The sequence below is a fragment of the Crotalus tigris genome, unplaced genomic scaffold (genome assembly GCF_016545835.1).
Source record: "Crotalus tigris isolate CLP2741 ecotype Arizona unplaced genomic scaffold, ASM1654583v1 scf7180000017576.4783729, whole genome shotgun sequence".
Classification (NCBI taxonomy): domain Eukaryota; kingdom Metazoa; phylum Chordata; class Lepidosauria; order Squamata; family Viperidae; genus Crotalus; species Crotalus tigris.
In genome coordinates, this window is record NW_024096487.1 from 1,244,457 (window position 1) to 1,260,657 (window position 16,201).

The 16,201-nt window shown below is 37.4% G+C and overlaps 1 protein-coding gene across 8 annotated transcripts in view; it reads left to right on the plus strand.

The window, feature by feature from the left end:
- The window catches only part of CKAP5 (cytoskeleton associated protein 5), a 68,409-nt gene that overhangs the window by 35,303 nt on the left and 16,905 nt on the right, over window positions 1–16,201 (plus strand). For 6 of the 8 annotated variants that reach the window (XM_039358128.1, XM_039358170.1, XM_039358133.1 and 3 more), the window contains 12 exons: window positions 945–1,119; window positions 3,136–3,249; window positions 4,588–4,716; window positions 5,509–5,703; window positions 6,659–6,788; window positions 7,936–8,024; window positions 8,812–8,880; window positions 9,187–9,312; window positions 10,719–10,868; window positions 11,233–11,436; window positions 12,531–12,666; window positions 13,244–13,437. In XM_039358128.1, the coding sequence (XP_039214062.1) occupies window positions 945–1,119; window positions 3,136–3,249; window positions 4,588–4,716; window positions 5,509–5,703; window positions 6,659–6,788; window positions 7,936–8,024; window positions 8,812–8,880; window positions 9,187–9,312; window positions 10,719–10,868; window positions 11,233–11,436; window positions 12,531–12,666; window positions 13,244–13,437 (1,711 nt within the window). The remainder of the gene's footprint in view (window positions 1–944; window positions 1,120–3,135; window positions 3,250–4,587; window positions 4,717–5,508; window positions 5,704–6,658; window positions 6,789–7,935; window positions 8,025–8,811; window positions 8,881–9,186; window positions 9,313–10,718; window positions 10,869–11,232; window positions 11,437–12,530; window positions 12,667–13,243; window positions 13,438–16,201) is intronic. The other 2 variants (XM_039358177.1, XM_039358187.1) reach the window with 1 other exon arrangement.

Below are 16,201 nucleotides of genomic sequence, written 5' to 3' on the forward strand. Positions count from 1 at the left end.
ATAGCCATCTGGTGATATCCGCATATAGAGGTGTTGTTTTGGTTCTTTGAGGACAATTGTTAGCGATAAAGAAGTCGTTGGAATGGCAGAAATTGATAATTCCTTCTCCTGTTTATTGTCAGGAGGCAGCATAGGACTTGCGGGTGGGAGACAAAGCAGGAATACTAGTTGGTAAAATACTGAAATATAATCTGAATATAAAATAATATTTAATTTATTTAAAAGATTGATATGCCCTCCCCATCTTAAATACAAGTCTGGACACCTTACAATATATATAAAATAAATTTACAATGAAAAGAACAAAAACGGCTAAATCCTCTGAAATATAGTATGTTTAAAATGATAGAACATCTTGAAATACATAAGACGATAACAAAGCAGAACAGAAGGCGGAATAGCACAGATTTAACAAAAAGCCTGAGTTGAACAAATACATGGTAAGCTGGTATTAAAGCTTATCAGTGTCAACTTTAAGGAAACGGAGAAAATGTGTCAGCTGGAGGACTTGTGTGAGGATCACTGACAAACATAGAGCCCTGCGAGGGCATCATCAGAGCATTTTAAAAGGCAGATAGCAACTATGTTTTGTAAGTGAGGCATTTCTCCATTTATAGGCATGTAAACTCTTAATTACTCATCTATAGCATATTTTATAATTTGCATTTTCTCTCTTGACTGTTACTGCATAAGACAGAGGTCCCCAACCTTTTGAGCACCAGGGACTGGTTCTGTAGAGAGAAGTTTTTCTGTGGACCGGAAGGGGCGTGGTTTCATGTACTGCCTGCATCCTGCTGATGGGGCTTTGCTTGTTTGCGCGGACTGGTTTCAGGCATGCCGCGGCCCGGTGCCAGTCCACAGACCCCTAGCATAAGATGCTTATAGTTTGCTTCTTGTTTAAAGAAAATTGATGATGAGCTGTTGGTATTTTTTTTTCTTTACAGTGATAAGATCACATCTGAGCTGATATCTAAGATTGGTGATAAAAACTGGAAAATCCGAAAGGAGGGTCTGGATGAAGTAACAAACATCATCAGTGAAGCCAAATTCATACAGCCAAATATAGGCGAACTTGCACCTGCCTTGAAGAGTCGTCTCAGTGATTCCAATAAAATCCTGGTATGCTTAAAATTAGTAACGAGTTTGTTACAGTCAGTCATATACCAGCTTAATTTCTTATAAACAGAAATGAAATGAAAAGGTCACTAAACATTACCGCCATTTAATTTATTTTATGTAGTAAGGAAATATTTTTACAATTGCTAGCTTGTCTGTTGATGCATCTCGTGCTGCACAAGTGGGGAAAATGGTACTGCTGTATTCAGTGAACATCAGAGAGGTTACTGCAAAGGAAATGCACTCTCCCATAATATGCACAAGAACACAGTTGAGCTTTGTTAAATCTATTTGTAGCACATACACCGAAGCACAGCTGGGGAGATTGTGTGACTTCCTCTTAATGGTGCTTCTGTTTGTCATGAAAGCCTAGTACAGAGAATCACAATCTTGTGATTTAAATCAAATTGAAATTTAATTTAAGGTTATAGATAAATATTCAAACGTGGTTTATGTTTTTCCACATGTAATGCAATATAAACTCCTGTATGGTAAATAATGATGATAATAATTTATTAAATTTATATAGTTCCTGAGCTCCAGTGAGTATAGCCAGTAGATATTCTTTGAAAGAAAAGTTAGCAGATTTATATATCTAATTGTCTTAAATGACTTTGGAATATTATTCCAATTTAGTCTTGTGAAATTGGCTTTCCTATTTTCTTTTTATTGTCCTAAAATTCCCCCGTATGCATTTATGTGACTAAATACAACTTTTTGGCTAGCATTGTTTCTTAATGACTTAATTAGTTTTATGAGATTATAACAGGCAGAAAGGCCACACGGATACTGCAGATTTTCTTTATAGGGAAGAAGTGATTGGGAATTTAGGGGATATTTTAAAACAAATATATAATCTTATATGAAATACAGCCCCAGTATTTTTTCCTTAGCTTATTCATTCAGCAATTGTTCAAAATCATGACAGTGCTGAACAAAGGGATTCATGACACGTGCTTGAAGTTACAGCTGCTACAGCACTGTGTAGTCACATAATCAGAATTCGGATGCTTGGCAATCCTCTCACCTTTGCAACTGACTATGGGGACACTAACTAACCCCACCTATCTATCTTTCCCCATCCTGCCTTGCTGGATCCCTAGGTCTACTTCCCACCAGGCTGAGTTCACACAAGCCTTGGGCCTGCCTCTTGCCCTGCTGGTTCCCATACCCCGTCATGCCTTGCTCCACTTACCTCTTCCAAAGATTGCCTTTCCCAAAAAAATGCTCAGCTGACACAATGCTCAGTGTTCCTGCTGGGGCCACCTTGGGCCATTCTGGAGGCAGTCGCCATTTGCAATCTCAAATAAAATTGACCCTTCCGAGAGATCTTGAGAATGGCAACCACTTCCTGAATGGTGCAAGGCAGGTTCTGTAAAAGATTGCGTGGCACATCGGCTGATTCTCTTTTGGAAAGGCGATCTTCGGAAGAAACAAATGGGGTGAGGTGCAATGAGAAGAGGAGACCCAAGGATGTGGGACCCAACCCAATGGGAAGCTCCGCAAGGGATGCCTCTGGGTAGAGGAGGCCCTGGGAGACCCACTTCCTGAGGCACCCCATGCTCTGCTTAACAGCCACATGGTCACTTAACATCTGCAATAGGAAGAGCTGTATGGTCATTAAGCAAGACAGTCATGTGGGTATCTTACTTAATGACTGCAAAGACATGATCATAATTCTGGGCTTGACTGTGGTCGTACGTCGAGGACTACAACCAAACAAATCTTGATATACTAACAACAGAGGAAGCTGTTTTGCTCACCCGTTTTGAACGATTCTTGCATGTAATATCTACCTATTTAAATTTATCACATTTCCTCCAAGTTCCACAGTTCGAAGTGATTGTGGTGGCTTATGATATTTCATTGTGTTAAGGTAGAAAATTGTCTCTGTGTCTAAAGTTTGGTTCTTTGAGCTATGAGCTTCAGACCCTGTAAAATGATACTGTTGTCTTATTTTTTAAGAAGTTGACAGCTGTCGACACAGGTATTTGTCATGCTCTTTTGCTGTCCACTCAGGTACAACAAACACTGACCATCCTTCAGCAATTGGCCACCGCTATGGGCCCAAATATCAAGCAATATGTGAAAAATTTGGGAATTCCTATCATCACAATTCTTGGAGATAGTAAGGTAAGACTGGCATACTATTTTGATGGTACTCTTCCAGATTATATTATCCATGTTATACATTCTGAATTTTGTATATATGATTAAAAGATGATGACGATTTCTCATTGAGAAAGTTGAATTTGAAGAAAATCAGAGACTGGATGGGCATGTGACAGAAATGTGCTGGCTGTCTTGGAAATCCTGCATTTAAGGGCTAGACTTCAGAGGTCTCTTCCAGTTCCTTTATTTTGAATGTTTCATCATCTAATATTAGTATATTTTTTGTTAAGTGTACTTGTTGCTGAATGATAAAACAGGCTGAATAAATCAGTTAAATCAGCTGAAGATGGAAATTGCCCGTATGTGGTGTTAATGTCCTAGCTTCAGCTGATAATAAGGTGCAGTCATTATTACATCTTTCTGGGATCTGAGTTGAAAATTGAAGGGAAACAAATGACTTTTCATTTGAAAATGGTAAAATGCAGATAGAATAAATATGGATTCAGATAAGCCTTTGGATTTGCATCTAACTTACTGCCCATCCTATTTCTGGGGTTTAAAGGAAAGTGGTTTGAAAGATCTGTTTCCTAAGAGTATGTACCTTCTTGAACTTAACACATGCATTTTTTGTGTTGCTTTAAATTGGCATCTCAGGGATTCGGTGGAAGATTAGCTTCTCTTTAAGGCAGGGGTGTCAAACTGACAGCCTGCGGGCCTCATGCATCACATGCAGGCCACGCCCATCCCAGCTCCGCAAGGGCAAAAAAATGACGCGATAACGTCACATGACGCAATCGAGTTTGACACCCGTGCTTTAAGGTGTTAAACTCTGATTGTTTCACAGCAATGAATATAGATGGTAGATAGACAGATGCAAGAACATTATCTGGCTGACCTTTTCACTTTCCTGGAACATACATAAGTTTCTGTATTTGTGCATGTATCTGAACTATGGTGCTGGAGAAGACTCCTGCGAGTCCCCTGGACTGCAAGACGTTTAAACCGGTCAGTCCTAGAAGAGATCAACCCCGACTGCTCTTTAGAAGGCCAGATCCTGAAGTTGAAACTCAAATACTTTGGCCACCTAATGAGAAGGAAGGACTCACTGGAGAAGAGCCTAATGCTGGGAAAGATTGAGGGCAACAGAAGAAAGGGACGACAGAGAATGAGGTGGCTGGATGGAGTCAGTGAAGCAGTAGGCGTGAGCTTAAATGGACTCCAGAAGATGGTAGAGGACAGGAAGGCCTGGAGGAAAATTGTCCATGGGGTTGCGATGGGTCGGACATGACTTCGCAATTAACAACAACAACAATATTATTATTATTATTATATCTTATTTTGCCTCTCCCCTGTTTCCAGATCAATGTACGGGCAGCATCTTTAGCAACCGTGAATGCCTGGACCGAACAGACAGGCATGAAAGAGTGGTTGGAAGGGGAGGATTTGTCAGAAGAATTCAAGAAGGAGAACCCTTTTCTAAGGCAAGAGGTGAGGATTTTAGTCATGTCAATGGGTTTGCTTTTGTACTATTATCTTGGAAGAAGTGTCAGTTCAGTAGGGATGTGCAAAACAATTGGTGCACAATATACTACGTTTCAACTCATCTGTGCATAATCCAAAATGTGGCAGTCCTCCTCTGAGTAGAAGTGATTCTGAGGAGAGCAGGGGGAAAAATGAAGACGTTGGTAAGTGGGTGTTTTGTGGCTAACTGCACCCATTGTGCCAGGTGGTTTTGAATAGACTATTACATTAGTGAAAAACTTGTTAACATTCTAAAAGAGTTTCAAAAGAGAATCCAAGACTTAAAAGGTGATTATAATGTGTTTTGTTGTTGGGAGAAGTATATTGAATCAGTTTTCGCATCCACTTGCTTAGTTATTGTCTCAGTACTGTAAGAGAGATATCATTAACTGACCAGAAATGTATCAGATCTTTATCTAGAGGTTACTTCTCCTCATTGTCTCTTTCAAATCTCTCTTACAATTCCTTCCCTAAAAAGTGTTTTATTCTACAAAAAAATAGGGAGAAGGGAAGCTTCTATTTGTTCCCCCTAGTGGCCTGTTCTTTGTGGTATCTGATAGTCAGCTATTTTTCCCTTCCATTCATTTTATTTTCCAAATCAATTGTTAGTAGATTAGTTGGCTATCTAATTTTTAATACACCGGTTTAATAGGCTGTTGACCCAAAATGCCCCCAGTTTTAATTATTCACATGTAAATTTTGTATGATCTTTACTTAGAACACAGTGTGTTCCTTTCTAGTAATCTTTCCTAACTTTAGCTTTTAGGTTGGCTCGCTGACAAGTTGCCCACTCTCCGAACTGTCCCATCAGACTTAGTTTTATGTGTACCTCACCTGTACTCCTGCCTGGAGGATCGAAACGGAGACGTCCGTAAAAAGGCACAGGATGCTCTTCCATTTTTTATGATGCATCTGGGTTTTGAGAAGATGGCCAAATCCACTGGTAAATTGAAGGTACAGAAAATAATAATAAATTGACTGATCGTTGTCACTAGATTTTTTTATATGGAATGTTCATCTTTGTAAGCCACTCGGAGTCATTGAAATTGAATTGGACGGTCGTATAAATTTTCTTCAATAAAAAATCAGTTTAAAAAATTCTGAGGGAACAGGGTCAAACAACTAATGGAGTATAAATAGTGGCAAAGACAAATGGTATATAGCAGAGGTCGCCAACCTTTTGGGCACTGGGGACTGATTACGTGGAGAGAGGTTTTTCTGCGGACTAGAGGGTGTGTGGTTTTGTGTGCAACCTGCATCCTATGGATTGGGCTTTCCTTGTTTGTGTGGACCGATTGCTGGCATGCCGCGGCCCGGTACTGGTCCACGGACGGGGGGTTGGTGACCCCTGGTATATAGATATGTAAATAATACCATGAATAAGTTTCTGGGAAATTAAGGATTTCCAAAGTAGCTTTAATTATTGGGATTTTGAAATCTAATCTAGGAAATCTAAAATGTCTGCATATGGGTTTTTATCTACGGTATATAAGTTTGGGTAATTTGGGATGAGCAACTTTTGAGCAGTTGGGCTGCAACTCTGGATGACTTTAGGACATCTGTTGATATGGCAGAACTTTGATAAGATGACTTTGAACCATTTTTAAAAGTAGTTCAAATCTATTTTAGAAGGTTGGAGAGGCAAAAATGGTATCATAAGAAGCCATTTTGCTATATAATTCACTGCAGCGTGGTCTCAGGGTGGTGGGAAACAACCGGCGGGCCATGGGTTGCCCATTCCTGCTGTGGGTAGCCACCATTCCTTTGCATTGTGCGCTGACAAGCTGGGAATTGTTTACAAAAATTAATTTCTGTTTAAAGACCTGGAAAGGAAAAGAAAGTTTGGCTTGTAGTCATTTGATCAAGGGGCTTAGACATAGATACCTACGCACTATTTATTTTTCTGTAGCCAACTTCGAAAGATCAAGTACTGGCCATGCTTGAAAAAGCTAAAGCCAATATGCCTGCCAAACCTGCTCCATCAAGTAAGACATCTAGAGCAATGGGAGCAGCTCCAGCCAAATCTCAAGCTGCATCAGGTAATCTTTCTACAGTTGTCCTACTTGAGAGAACCCTAGTTTTAAGAAAAATTAAGACCCTGAGACACTGCAGTCATCACAAATATGAGTCAGTTGCCAAGCATCTGAATTTCGATTACATACCATGGGGATGCTGCAACAGTTATAAGTGTGAAAAACGGTCATAAGTCATTTTTCCAGTGCCATTGTAATTTCAGTCACTAAATAAACTGTTGTAAATCGAGGACTACCTGTATTAAAAATCTCTACACTCACAGTGGCTTAAAATAATAAGTATACAATAAAAATGTTAAAAGTTTCACTATACAATAAATATACAGCTAATCAAGCAGTAGCTACATGAAAATGATTAAGATAGTCTACTGTTATTTTATTAGATATATCAGCACTGTATTTTCAGAACTTAACACTTACAATACATATCTACCCTATTTTGTTTATGGTCCAATGTATTGTGTACATTCAGACTCACATTAAACATGTATAAATGCAGTGAACAAATTACAGCATCACTGTGAGTTGGGCAGCACAAAAATTAAATAAATCACTAATTTTATTAAATTCAATTCGTTTCTTGTGTGAAACTTCAGTATGTATCACTTTGCTGTTTTGTACGGTTCTAGGAAGTTTTAAAAAATATATCTCATAATTTTGTTTCTCAAAAAACTAAACTTCAAGGTAAAATATTTCTTTTATGCATGTTCAAATTCTTTTACCTTTAAATGGAACACTTTTCCATGTACAAAATATTTTTTAAGTTTACATCAATTAATTAATAGTTTAAAGCAGAGTTCCCTAACGTTTTCGGCTTTGCAGACTGACGGGGGGGAGAGAGAGGATGGTTCTATGCAGTTGGCAAGCGCACACGCACACAGCTCCATTTGCTATTCATGCAAATTGAGCAGGTGCACACATGCTCACCCACTGTTTGTGCAAGTGAGGATGCGTGTCTGCGCATGCTCGCTGGTCATTTCCACAGCCTGGTTGCAACCCCCTCATGGCCCATTAACGGGCCACGGACCCCTGGTTTAAAGTATATCTTGAAAATTACAGCATGTTTTGTAAACTGGCAGAAGAAGTTTTGTTTTTGGTAATTTTGATCCCAAGCCTATATAGTGTAACCGTAAACTATCAAATTATTCCTTAGGTTCCAATGAAGATTATTTATCTAACACAGTGGAGACTAAACCTGATGCCAAAAAAGCCAAAACTGGAGGAAGCGCTCCTAAAACCAAGGTAAATGGCAACAATGGTTTGCTTAGCTTTGCAGTCATTGCTATGAGATTTCTAACTTTGGGGTAGCAATACCCCCAAGAATTCCTGCCCCTATTCATATTGAAGCAATGCCTATCTATCTAGATAGGGGCCAGTGAAAAAGCGAGACTTTGCCATGGAAGACAGGCTGTAAGAAGTTAGGACTAAATCCTCTCTGTCAGGCAATGAGTGGCAAGGACCACAAGCAGGCAAGCAAGCTCTCTTTCCTGGATTATATCAACCTAGATACAGTACTGCATATCAATTCAGAAATAAAATCTGATACAGCCCTGGCTATGAAAAGTACTACCAGCTATGTGGCAGAATGAAATGACCTTATCACAGCTCCATTTTGCAGCTCATTCTGTTTCATAGTAAAGCTTTATTTAATAAATTTTTGTTTCATGGTATATTGTAATAGTATGACTCATTAGAGATTTTTGGGTCAATGCATGAAAAAAAATTCATGCTGCAGGCCTCAGGCTAATGAAATAATCCTTGTGAAGCACTCATAGCAATTGGAGTCTGAGCCTCATGGTCTTCACTGAGAGGGAATTTGGTGGCCTGAATGGTCCCTTCTAACTCAGTTCTTCCTCAGTATGATTCACATACTAGTGATCTTAGATATGAAATATTCCACATGCGGTCAGTAAATAGGAGCAGAGTGCTTGTGCACTATATTCAAATTTATGCAATAAAAATCTTTTTAAAAAGTGTTTATGTGGTCAATACTGTTAACTACAGAAGAGTATTTTATGACTTGTTTCAGCATTCTGATGCAAATTCAGGCCTCACCAAAGGCAATAATAATCTGACAAAGAACAAAGTTATCAAACAGGTAATAAGCAAGTACCACTTAGAGTGGCTGGTACACTGACCTTTACTGCACTAAACACTGTTATGGCCTTTGTCTTTATTCTGCTCAATAGGTACTTGAGGTCTTCAGTGCACATTCTAACACAAACTTTTGTAGAGGTGAAATACTTGACTTGCATGCTGATGGGATAGATTTGTTCTAAATAAAGGAATTCCTATTGACTTCAATGAAATTCGTCCAGAGATGCAGAATGGAAAGTGGTTTAAAACTAGATTACAGGAGCTTGGTTATGGGGATATCATAACTGACTATTGTTTTGTTTCTTAGGGTATACAAGGGAAAAAGGTTCCAAGCAAGTCCAACTTGAAAGATGATGATGACAGGTCTGGCCCAGTTTTTATTTTAGTCCCAAATGGAAAAGAGCAAAGAATGAAAGATGAGAAAGGATTAAAGGTGAGAGAAATGCTCAATGTCTGATTTCTGGTCAATGTAATAATAATAATAATAATAATAATAATAATAATAATAATAATAATAATAATAAAGTTGGAAGGGACCTTGGAGGTCATCTAGTCCAACCCCCTGCTCAGGCAGGAAACCCTACACCATTTCGGACAAATGGCTGTCCAGTCTCTTCTTAAAAACTTCCAGTGTTGGAGCATTTACTGCTTCTGGAGGCAAGTTGTTCCACTGATTAATTGTTCTCACTGTCAGGAAGTTTCTCCTTAGTTCTAGGTTGCTTCTCTCCTTGATTAGTTTCCACCCGTTAACTCCTATTATAAACTATATTTACTTTAACACTGGAAATCTACAGTTAAAAATAAATATGGAGATCACTTAAAGTTATTCACTTTTAATTGTACAAACGCATATTCTGCTGTAATATACTTATCAATGTTCTTAACAGTTCACTGGATAAGCAAGCAGAATTAGAAGTTGTTCTATCATTCTTTTTTGCTACGTTTGGTCTACAAAATCTACCAAATTTGTTCGGAATTACTGTGTTGGGAAGTGTCTCATTCAGTATTAGGGAATGTTTCTACAATAACAAAATTTTATTCTATTTTTTTAATGGGAAGATTGCTAAAATTGCACCAGCCGGCATGGGGAATTGTGGGAGTTGAAATCAACGTAACTTAGAGTTACTAAGTTTGAGAAATACTGCACAGAATGAATAGGCAGAAACAAGCCTCAAACCACTGACTGCATGCGTATGCACCTAAGCATCTATGTCCTGAGGTATTAAAATACAAAATAGAAAGATCCAAAATTAGGTCTACTTCAGCAATGAATGCTCACCAGGTGATGTTTGTGAGAATCTATTACAAATCCAACAAGAGATCTAGTTGACACATGTTATATGCCAAGGTGGAAGCATAAATCTATTTTTAACAGTCTGGACTTGTTTCTATTCAGGTACAAGAATAAATCATCCTTAGTTTTTAAAATAATCAATTATTTCTGATATCCTCTTCATGGCAGTCTTGAAAGTGGGGTAGGTAGAAATTGCTTGCTTGAAGTTTAACCAAACTAGCTTTAGTGAAAGGAAAAAAGTGAAAATTACAAAGATGCCATGTTTTTGGATAGTCAAGTAATAATCTATATAGGAAAAAAATATTTCTTCTGTAAATACGAATTTTTTTTGTTATGTTAAGAGGACCAGTATTACTTAAAAATTACCTGAGGCTCAATAATGTAGTCTTAGTAAATAAGGAGAACACCTAGACAAATATATAGTATCTATATACATGCCACTTACAATTTGCAGACTAATTATTTTAAGTGAAAGTTAAGTTGTGGGTAGATAAAGTTACAGGTCTTTAACCTTTTAAGAAGACTATGTTCCCTTCTTTCCTCAGATTTTGAAATGGAACTTTACTACTCCTCGTGATGAATATATTGAGCAATTGAAGACTCAGATGTCTAGCTGTGTTGCCAAGTGGTTACAAGATGAAATGTTTCATGCAGATTTTCAACGCCACAACAGAGCTCTTAGTGTAATGGTTGAGGTGAGGAGCATTGATTTCTGGCAATTGATAAAACAATAAGAACATTAGAATAACCTTTTCTAGAGCATGCAGCTTTTGGAAATACACTATTCAGCTTAGAGTCCTGCATAATATTCTCATAAGAACAGTGCAATTAGTATTGGCCTCCATTAAGGCACTGAACATGAGCCTTCGAAACAAAATTAAATAGCAGAGTAGCTGATGCAAGTAGCAATTATGCATGCACAAAACAATTATCTTTGGTCCCTTTGCTACTAGAAAAACTGTGGGATAATCGTTTCTTGATTTATTTCTTGATTTATTTTATTGTGTGTGTGTGTGTGTGTAGCAAAAAAAATCACATTGATTTTTTCTTTCTTTCAAGCACTTGGAGAGTGAAAAAGATGGAGTTATCAGCTGTTTAGATCTGATTCTGAAGTGGATCACTCTGAGGTTCTTTGACACCAACACAAGTGTTCTGATGAAAACTCTGGAGTATCTTAAGTTGCTGTTCATCGTATTGAACCAAGAAGAATACCACCTGACTGAAAACGAAGCCACTTCTTTCATTCCCTATCTTATCTTGAAGGTATCCAGAATTTAAAAAGCTGCGTATTTGGTGTGGGTTGACCTCTTAGAGTGGGTAGAATGGAAAATTTAGGTATTGTTTCTCACAAAATATAACAAAAAGCAAATTGTGAAATTAGAGCTCCCTGTGTGACAGTATAGAGAATAATAGTGATTTGAGCCAATAGAACTAGAGGATACTGTATTTGGAAAAGAAAAAAAAACCCTATTTGGAAAAAAGGAGCCAAGAAAACCAGCTTTGAAATATAGTTACTTTTTTAAATAATAGAAATGGAAAACATTGCTAATAATGCTTTTTCGATTTTTACTGATTTAAAGGACAGTAAAAATTGCCTTTATGTTTCAATTGTAGAATGCTTGAACTAAGATTTTGAATAATACTCAATATCATTAAAACTTCAGTCAATACATCATATTAGGCACAATCAGAAAAATAGGATGCAAGAGGTAGAGAACAAAATTTATCTTTTATGAGATCAATCAAGATGAGCTAGGTGTTACCTGTAATGTTAATAAAAAAATATGAGAGCAGTTTCAAATAAAATACTTGCATTAGTAATGGTAGTAGAATTATGTCTGTTAGCAAAAAAAACAACAACAACAAATACATCAATTAGAAATTCTGATCTTTAACAACTACATTAACTGTAATACATGAAACTGTGTGTGTGAGAGAACAATGTTTTTTAACATAGATATAAAAAATTACTGGAGAATTGTTGAGCAAATACCTTTACAGAATTTTTTCAGTTCATTAGAGAACATCTATCTCTTATTTACTATAATGACTCATGAGATTTTATATCAGTTTTTGCTGCTGTATTTGGAAAGATTCTAATTTACAAAAATCTCAGAGCAAGTGAGAACAGTAATCTACACCAGAATAGCCTCTTCTAATATGTTATTATGCTCAAGATTAAATATACTCATGTTTGCTCCAGTGTATTTGTCACGAGCTAAAATTCCAGAGTAAAAATATACAATCTGAAAACTTAGGAGTGCATGTGATTCCCTGAAGGCCGTGGATGAGAATACTAAGAATACTAATTATGCTTCCAGTTTCTCTAAATCTCCAAATAAAATCTCTGATTTTAGGTTGGGGAATCCAAAGATGTTATTCGAAGGGATGTGCGTGCCATTCTGAACAGGATGTGCCTTGTCTATCCAGCCAGCAAGATGTTCACATTTATCATGGATGGGACAAAATCAAAAAATTCAAAACAGCGGGCAGGTGAGACGTGTAGTACAGATCACAATATGTTATTACAGTCATGAAAACAATGGAATGGGCAAGTCCTACTTGAAATACTGGTGTGTCAAGTTCTGTGTTGGATGCATAAAATATACCGGGAAGATGCATTGATGTAGGCAGGGGTAGATAATTGTTTTCAGCCTAGTAAGGGATTGGGGGTGCACATTCATATATGCAATTTTTCTACATAATTATTTCCAAAAAGAGCAGTAGGAGCCTTTTACTTAGAAGTGGGAATGGGATAGGAAACGATGAAATAGGAAGGAAATGAAAAATAAAAATACAATAAATAGAGAGTCAACAATTGTGTTCCTGTTACAAAAATTATTTTTAGTGCCTGTTCTGGTAAATTCAGTCAGGCTACTGATGATAAAAGTGAATAGTTAAGGGGCAATTGTGGCTATTTCATGCATTGTTTTACAGTGAATCCCCAGTTTAATCTTGGAGACTTTTAATCATAAATAAGAATTTTTACTTGTCTATGATAACAGTTCACTTTACTAAGAAGTGTTGCTGCCTTTGTGTTTTATATACATCTTCTTTTGTTGTTCCTTAGAGTGCTTGGAAGAGCTGGGATGTCTAGTTGAATCATATGGTATGAATGTGTGTCAGCCAACTCCAGGCAAAGCCTTAAAGGAAATTGCAATTCACATTGGTGACAGGGACAACACAGTCAGAAATGCTGCACTTAATACCATTGTTACTGTTTACAATGTGCATGGGGACCAGGTGTTCAAGCTGATTGGAAATGTAAGTAAATGGGAATCAGGGGAAAAATTAAATTCTTACAGTGTATTGGATGATTCAGGTGAAGTGATACAAAGTCACAACAGACTTGCAATATACAACTGACTGAATATTGATTATCAAGAACAGATAAATTGTACTTTACACTATTTAGTTGATGGCTAATTGATCATTCAGATGTCAGTGAATTGTAAGATGGTAAATAAATAAGCATTTATTGTTAAATCTGCGATAGCGGTACCATGAAAATTAATTGAACTTTGTGTACCACAAATGTTGTTCAAAATAGTTTGACAACTATGTCAGTGAAGAATTGGAGGAAACTGCATCGGTAAAAGAAAAAAAAGCATTTGAGCAGATCTTTATTTAGCCAGTTCGGTCCAGTTTGTGAGAATCAGTTTTTAAACTGTTCCAAGCATTAAAGCAACTAAGCCAAAAGTCACATATTTTGTGCATATCAAGATAAAGCTGGAAGGAAAGCCTGGAGATGTTTGTTAGGGATCGATCATTAAATGCCTATTTAGGCCACTAGGTCTCTTGATACAAATTATTTTATATCAACCCAATTCTAAATAGAAATGCAACTAAAATGAACTTAGAACATAGCTGTTATCTCTTTACAACAATTTTAAAATATTTATTAATTATGTACAAAATTGCAAAAAGTTGGGGTTAAATAAGATAAAAATCTTTCTGAGAGTTTCACCATCCACATTCAAGTAGGATATCAAGCTATTTCAGAGTAAAGAAATCCGGTGACATCAAGTACCATTTACTTCCAAAATAGTACCTTACATGGAATTATTTTTTCTGTCTCTTACATTTCAGAACCACTGCTTTTGTCAAAATTTCAATTTAATTTTACTTAAATTGTATTATTTAGAGCAGATTTCTGAATTTCTAACATCAATATGGTAAGAAAGGTCAGTCTTAGATGAAACTTTAGGAGGTAAAGGCCCCGCAAAATTGGAGAACATCTGTATTGATGATTTTATCTTATTTTTTTTTTTAATTTTGAATGCTTTTGAGTTTGAAGATATATTGATACATCCTACGACTACTTTCCTATTCTCATTTTGAAAATCTAACATGGCAAATTAATGTTATTCAATTTAGATAACATCTCTGCACTTGGATATGGAATCTCATATTCTTCTTGCAAGATATTAGCTATTGGGAAAATTGTAAATTAAGTCAATTGCTGCTTTAGGTCTTACTGTTTCTCAAGACACTTTCCTAGGTTGGGAGTAGGAAAATAATAGAAGCATCCAGAATTTACCTACATCAGTGGTTCTTAACCTTTTTGAACGAATCGCCCCCTTGAACCAATGAGGAAGTTGTCATCGCCCCCCTTCCCCAACATAACCTCTCAATCACAACATGGGAAATAATTCTTCAATTTATGCAAACACTTTTTTTGTTTTCTTTAAAATTGTTCATCAGGACATATCGATGCAAATAATTTATTTCCAGTCTTTTCCCCATATCTCCCATATTCTGGCTAATGGCGCGCCTTTGTATGAGTAGAGGCTGCTGCACAACACGCATGAAGATAAGCAATGCGTATTTACATATATACAGCATTCTGTACTGAAGCTAGCTGGAGGAACATTTGAAAACAATTCAATCCACTAATAGCAAGTGATCTGATGTTTTTGTATGACAGATATACAGCCATTCACTGTACGAAAAAGTCTCAAAAGTGTCCCCAAAACTTCTTGCTCCATCGCCCCCATATCGCCCCCTTTTTGTTCCTTCGCCCCCATGTCGCCCCTTTTCGTTCCATCGCCCCCCTGAAAAATGAAATCGCCCCCTGGGGCAATATCGCCCAGGTTAAGAACCACTGACCTACATGGCAGTCCTGTGTCAACAAAATGGGTTAACATTTCTGAGAGTGATATTTGTTGTGCCCCATAGTTTCATTCAAACCGTGGGAAAAAATGTATTCCACTGGCAAAAATTAATTATAATCTGTTCTTGCTTTATACAGGTAAGGGAGGCCCCCAGAAACCCTTCAAACATGTCTGCTAAAAAATGACAATAGATTTCCCAATTATTTTGCACTGAGAAACAGATAAAAACTGGATATAAATGCTAAAATAGGCATATTGTATGATGTGGGCCCTCTGATTTGCAGCTCTCTCCCAGCCCCCAATTGTTAATGTTAGCTTTTGGCCACAAAATGCTTGCCCACCCCTGTTCTAGAGAATTAGGTAATTGACAACTTAGATCAAGGGTCTTCAAACTTAGACCTTTTATGACTTGTGGAATTCAGCTCCAGAATTCCTCAGCCAGAATGCCTAGCTGAGGAATTCTGGAGTTGAACTCCACAAGTCATAAAATGGCTAAGTTTGAAGACCCCTGACTTAAATAGTAAGTTGTCTGGCCTAGTGGTCACAGTTCATTGAATTAAGGAGGATAGATGTCCAACTGCAAAAACGTGGATGCTGACTTACTGACATGTAGTGTTGTCTCTAGAGCAGTGGTTCTCAACCTGTGGGTCGGGACCCCATTTGGGGTCGAATGACCATTTCACGGGGGTCACCAAACCATGCTGTCTGCCATTTTTTTCCCTTTTCCCTAGCTGTCCTACTCCCTCTTATTGGTGGCCTCACCCACTTGGGGGTCACCCCAACATGGGGAACTGTTTTATGGGGTCACGGCATTAGAAAGGTTGAGAATCACTGCTCTAGAGAGAATATGTGTAGCATCATACAGTTGCTGTATCTCCAAGCTCCTTAAATTTATTTTTCATATGAGAAAGTTT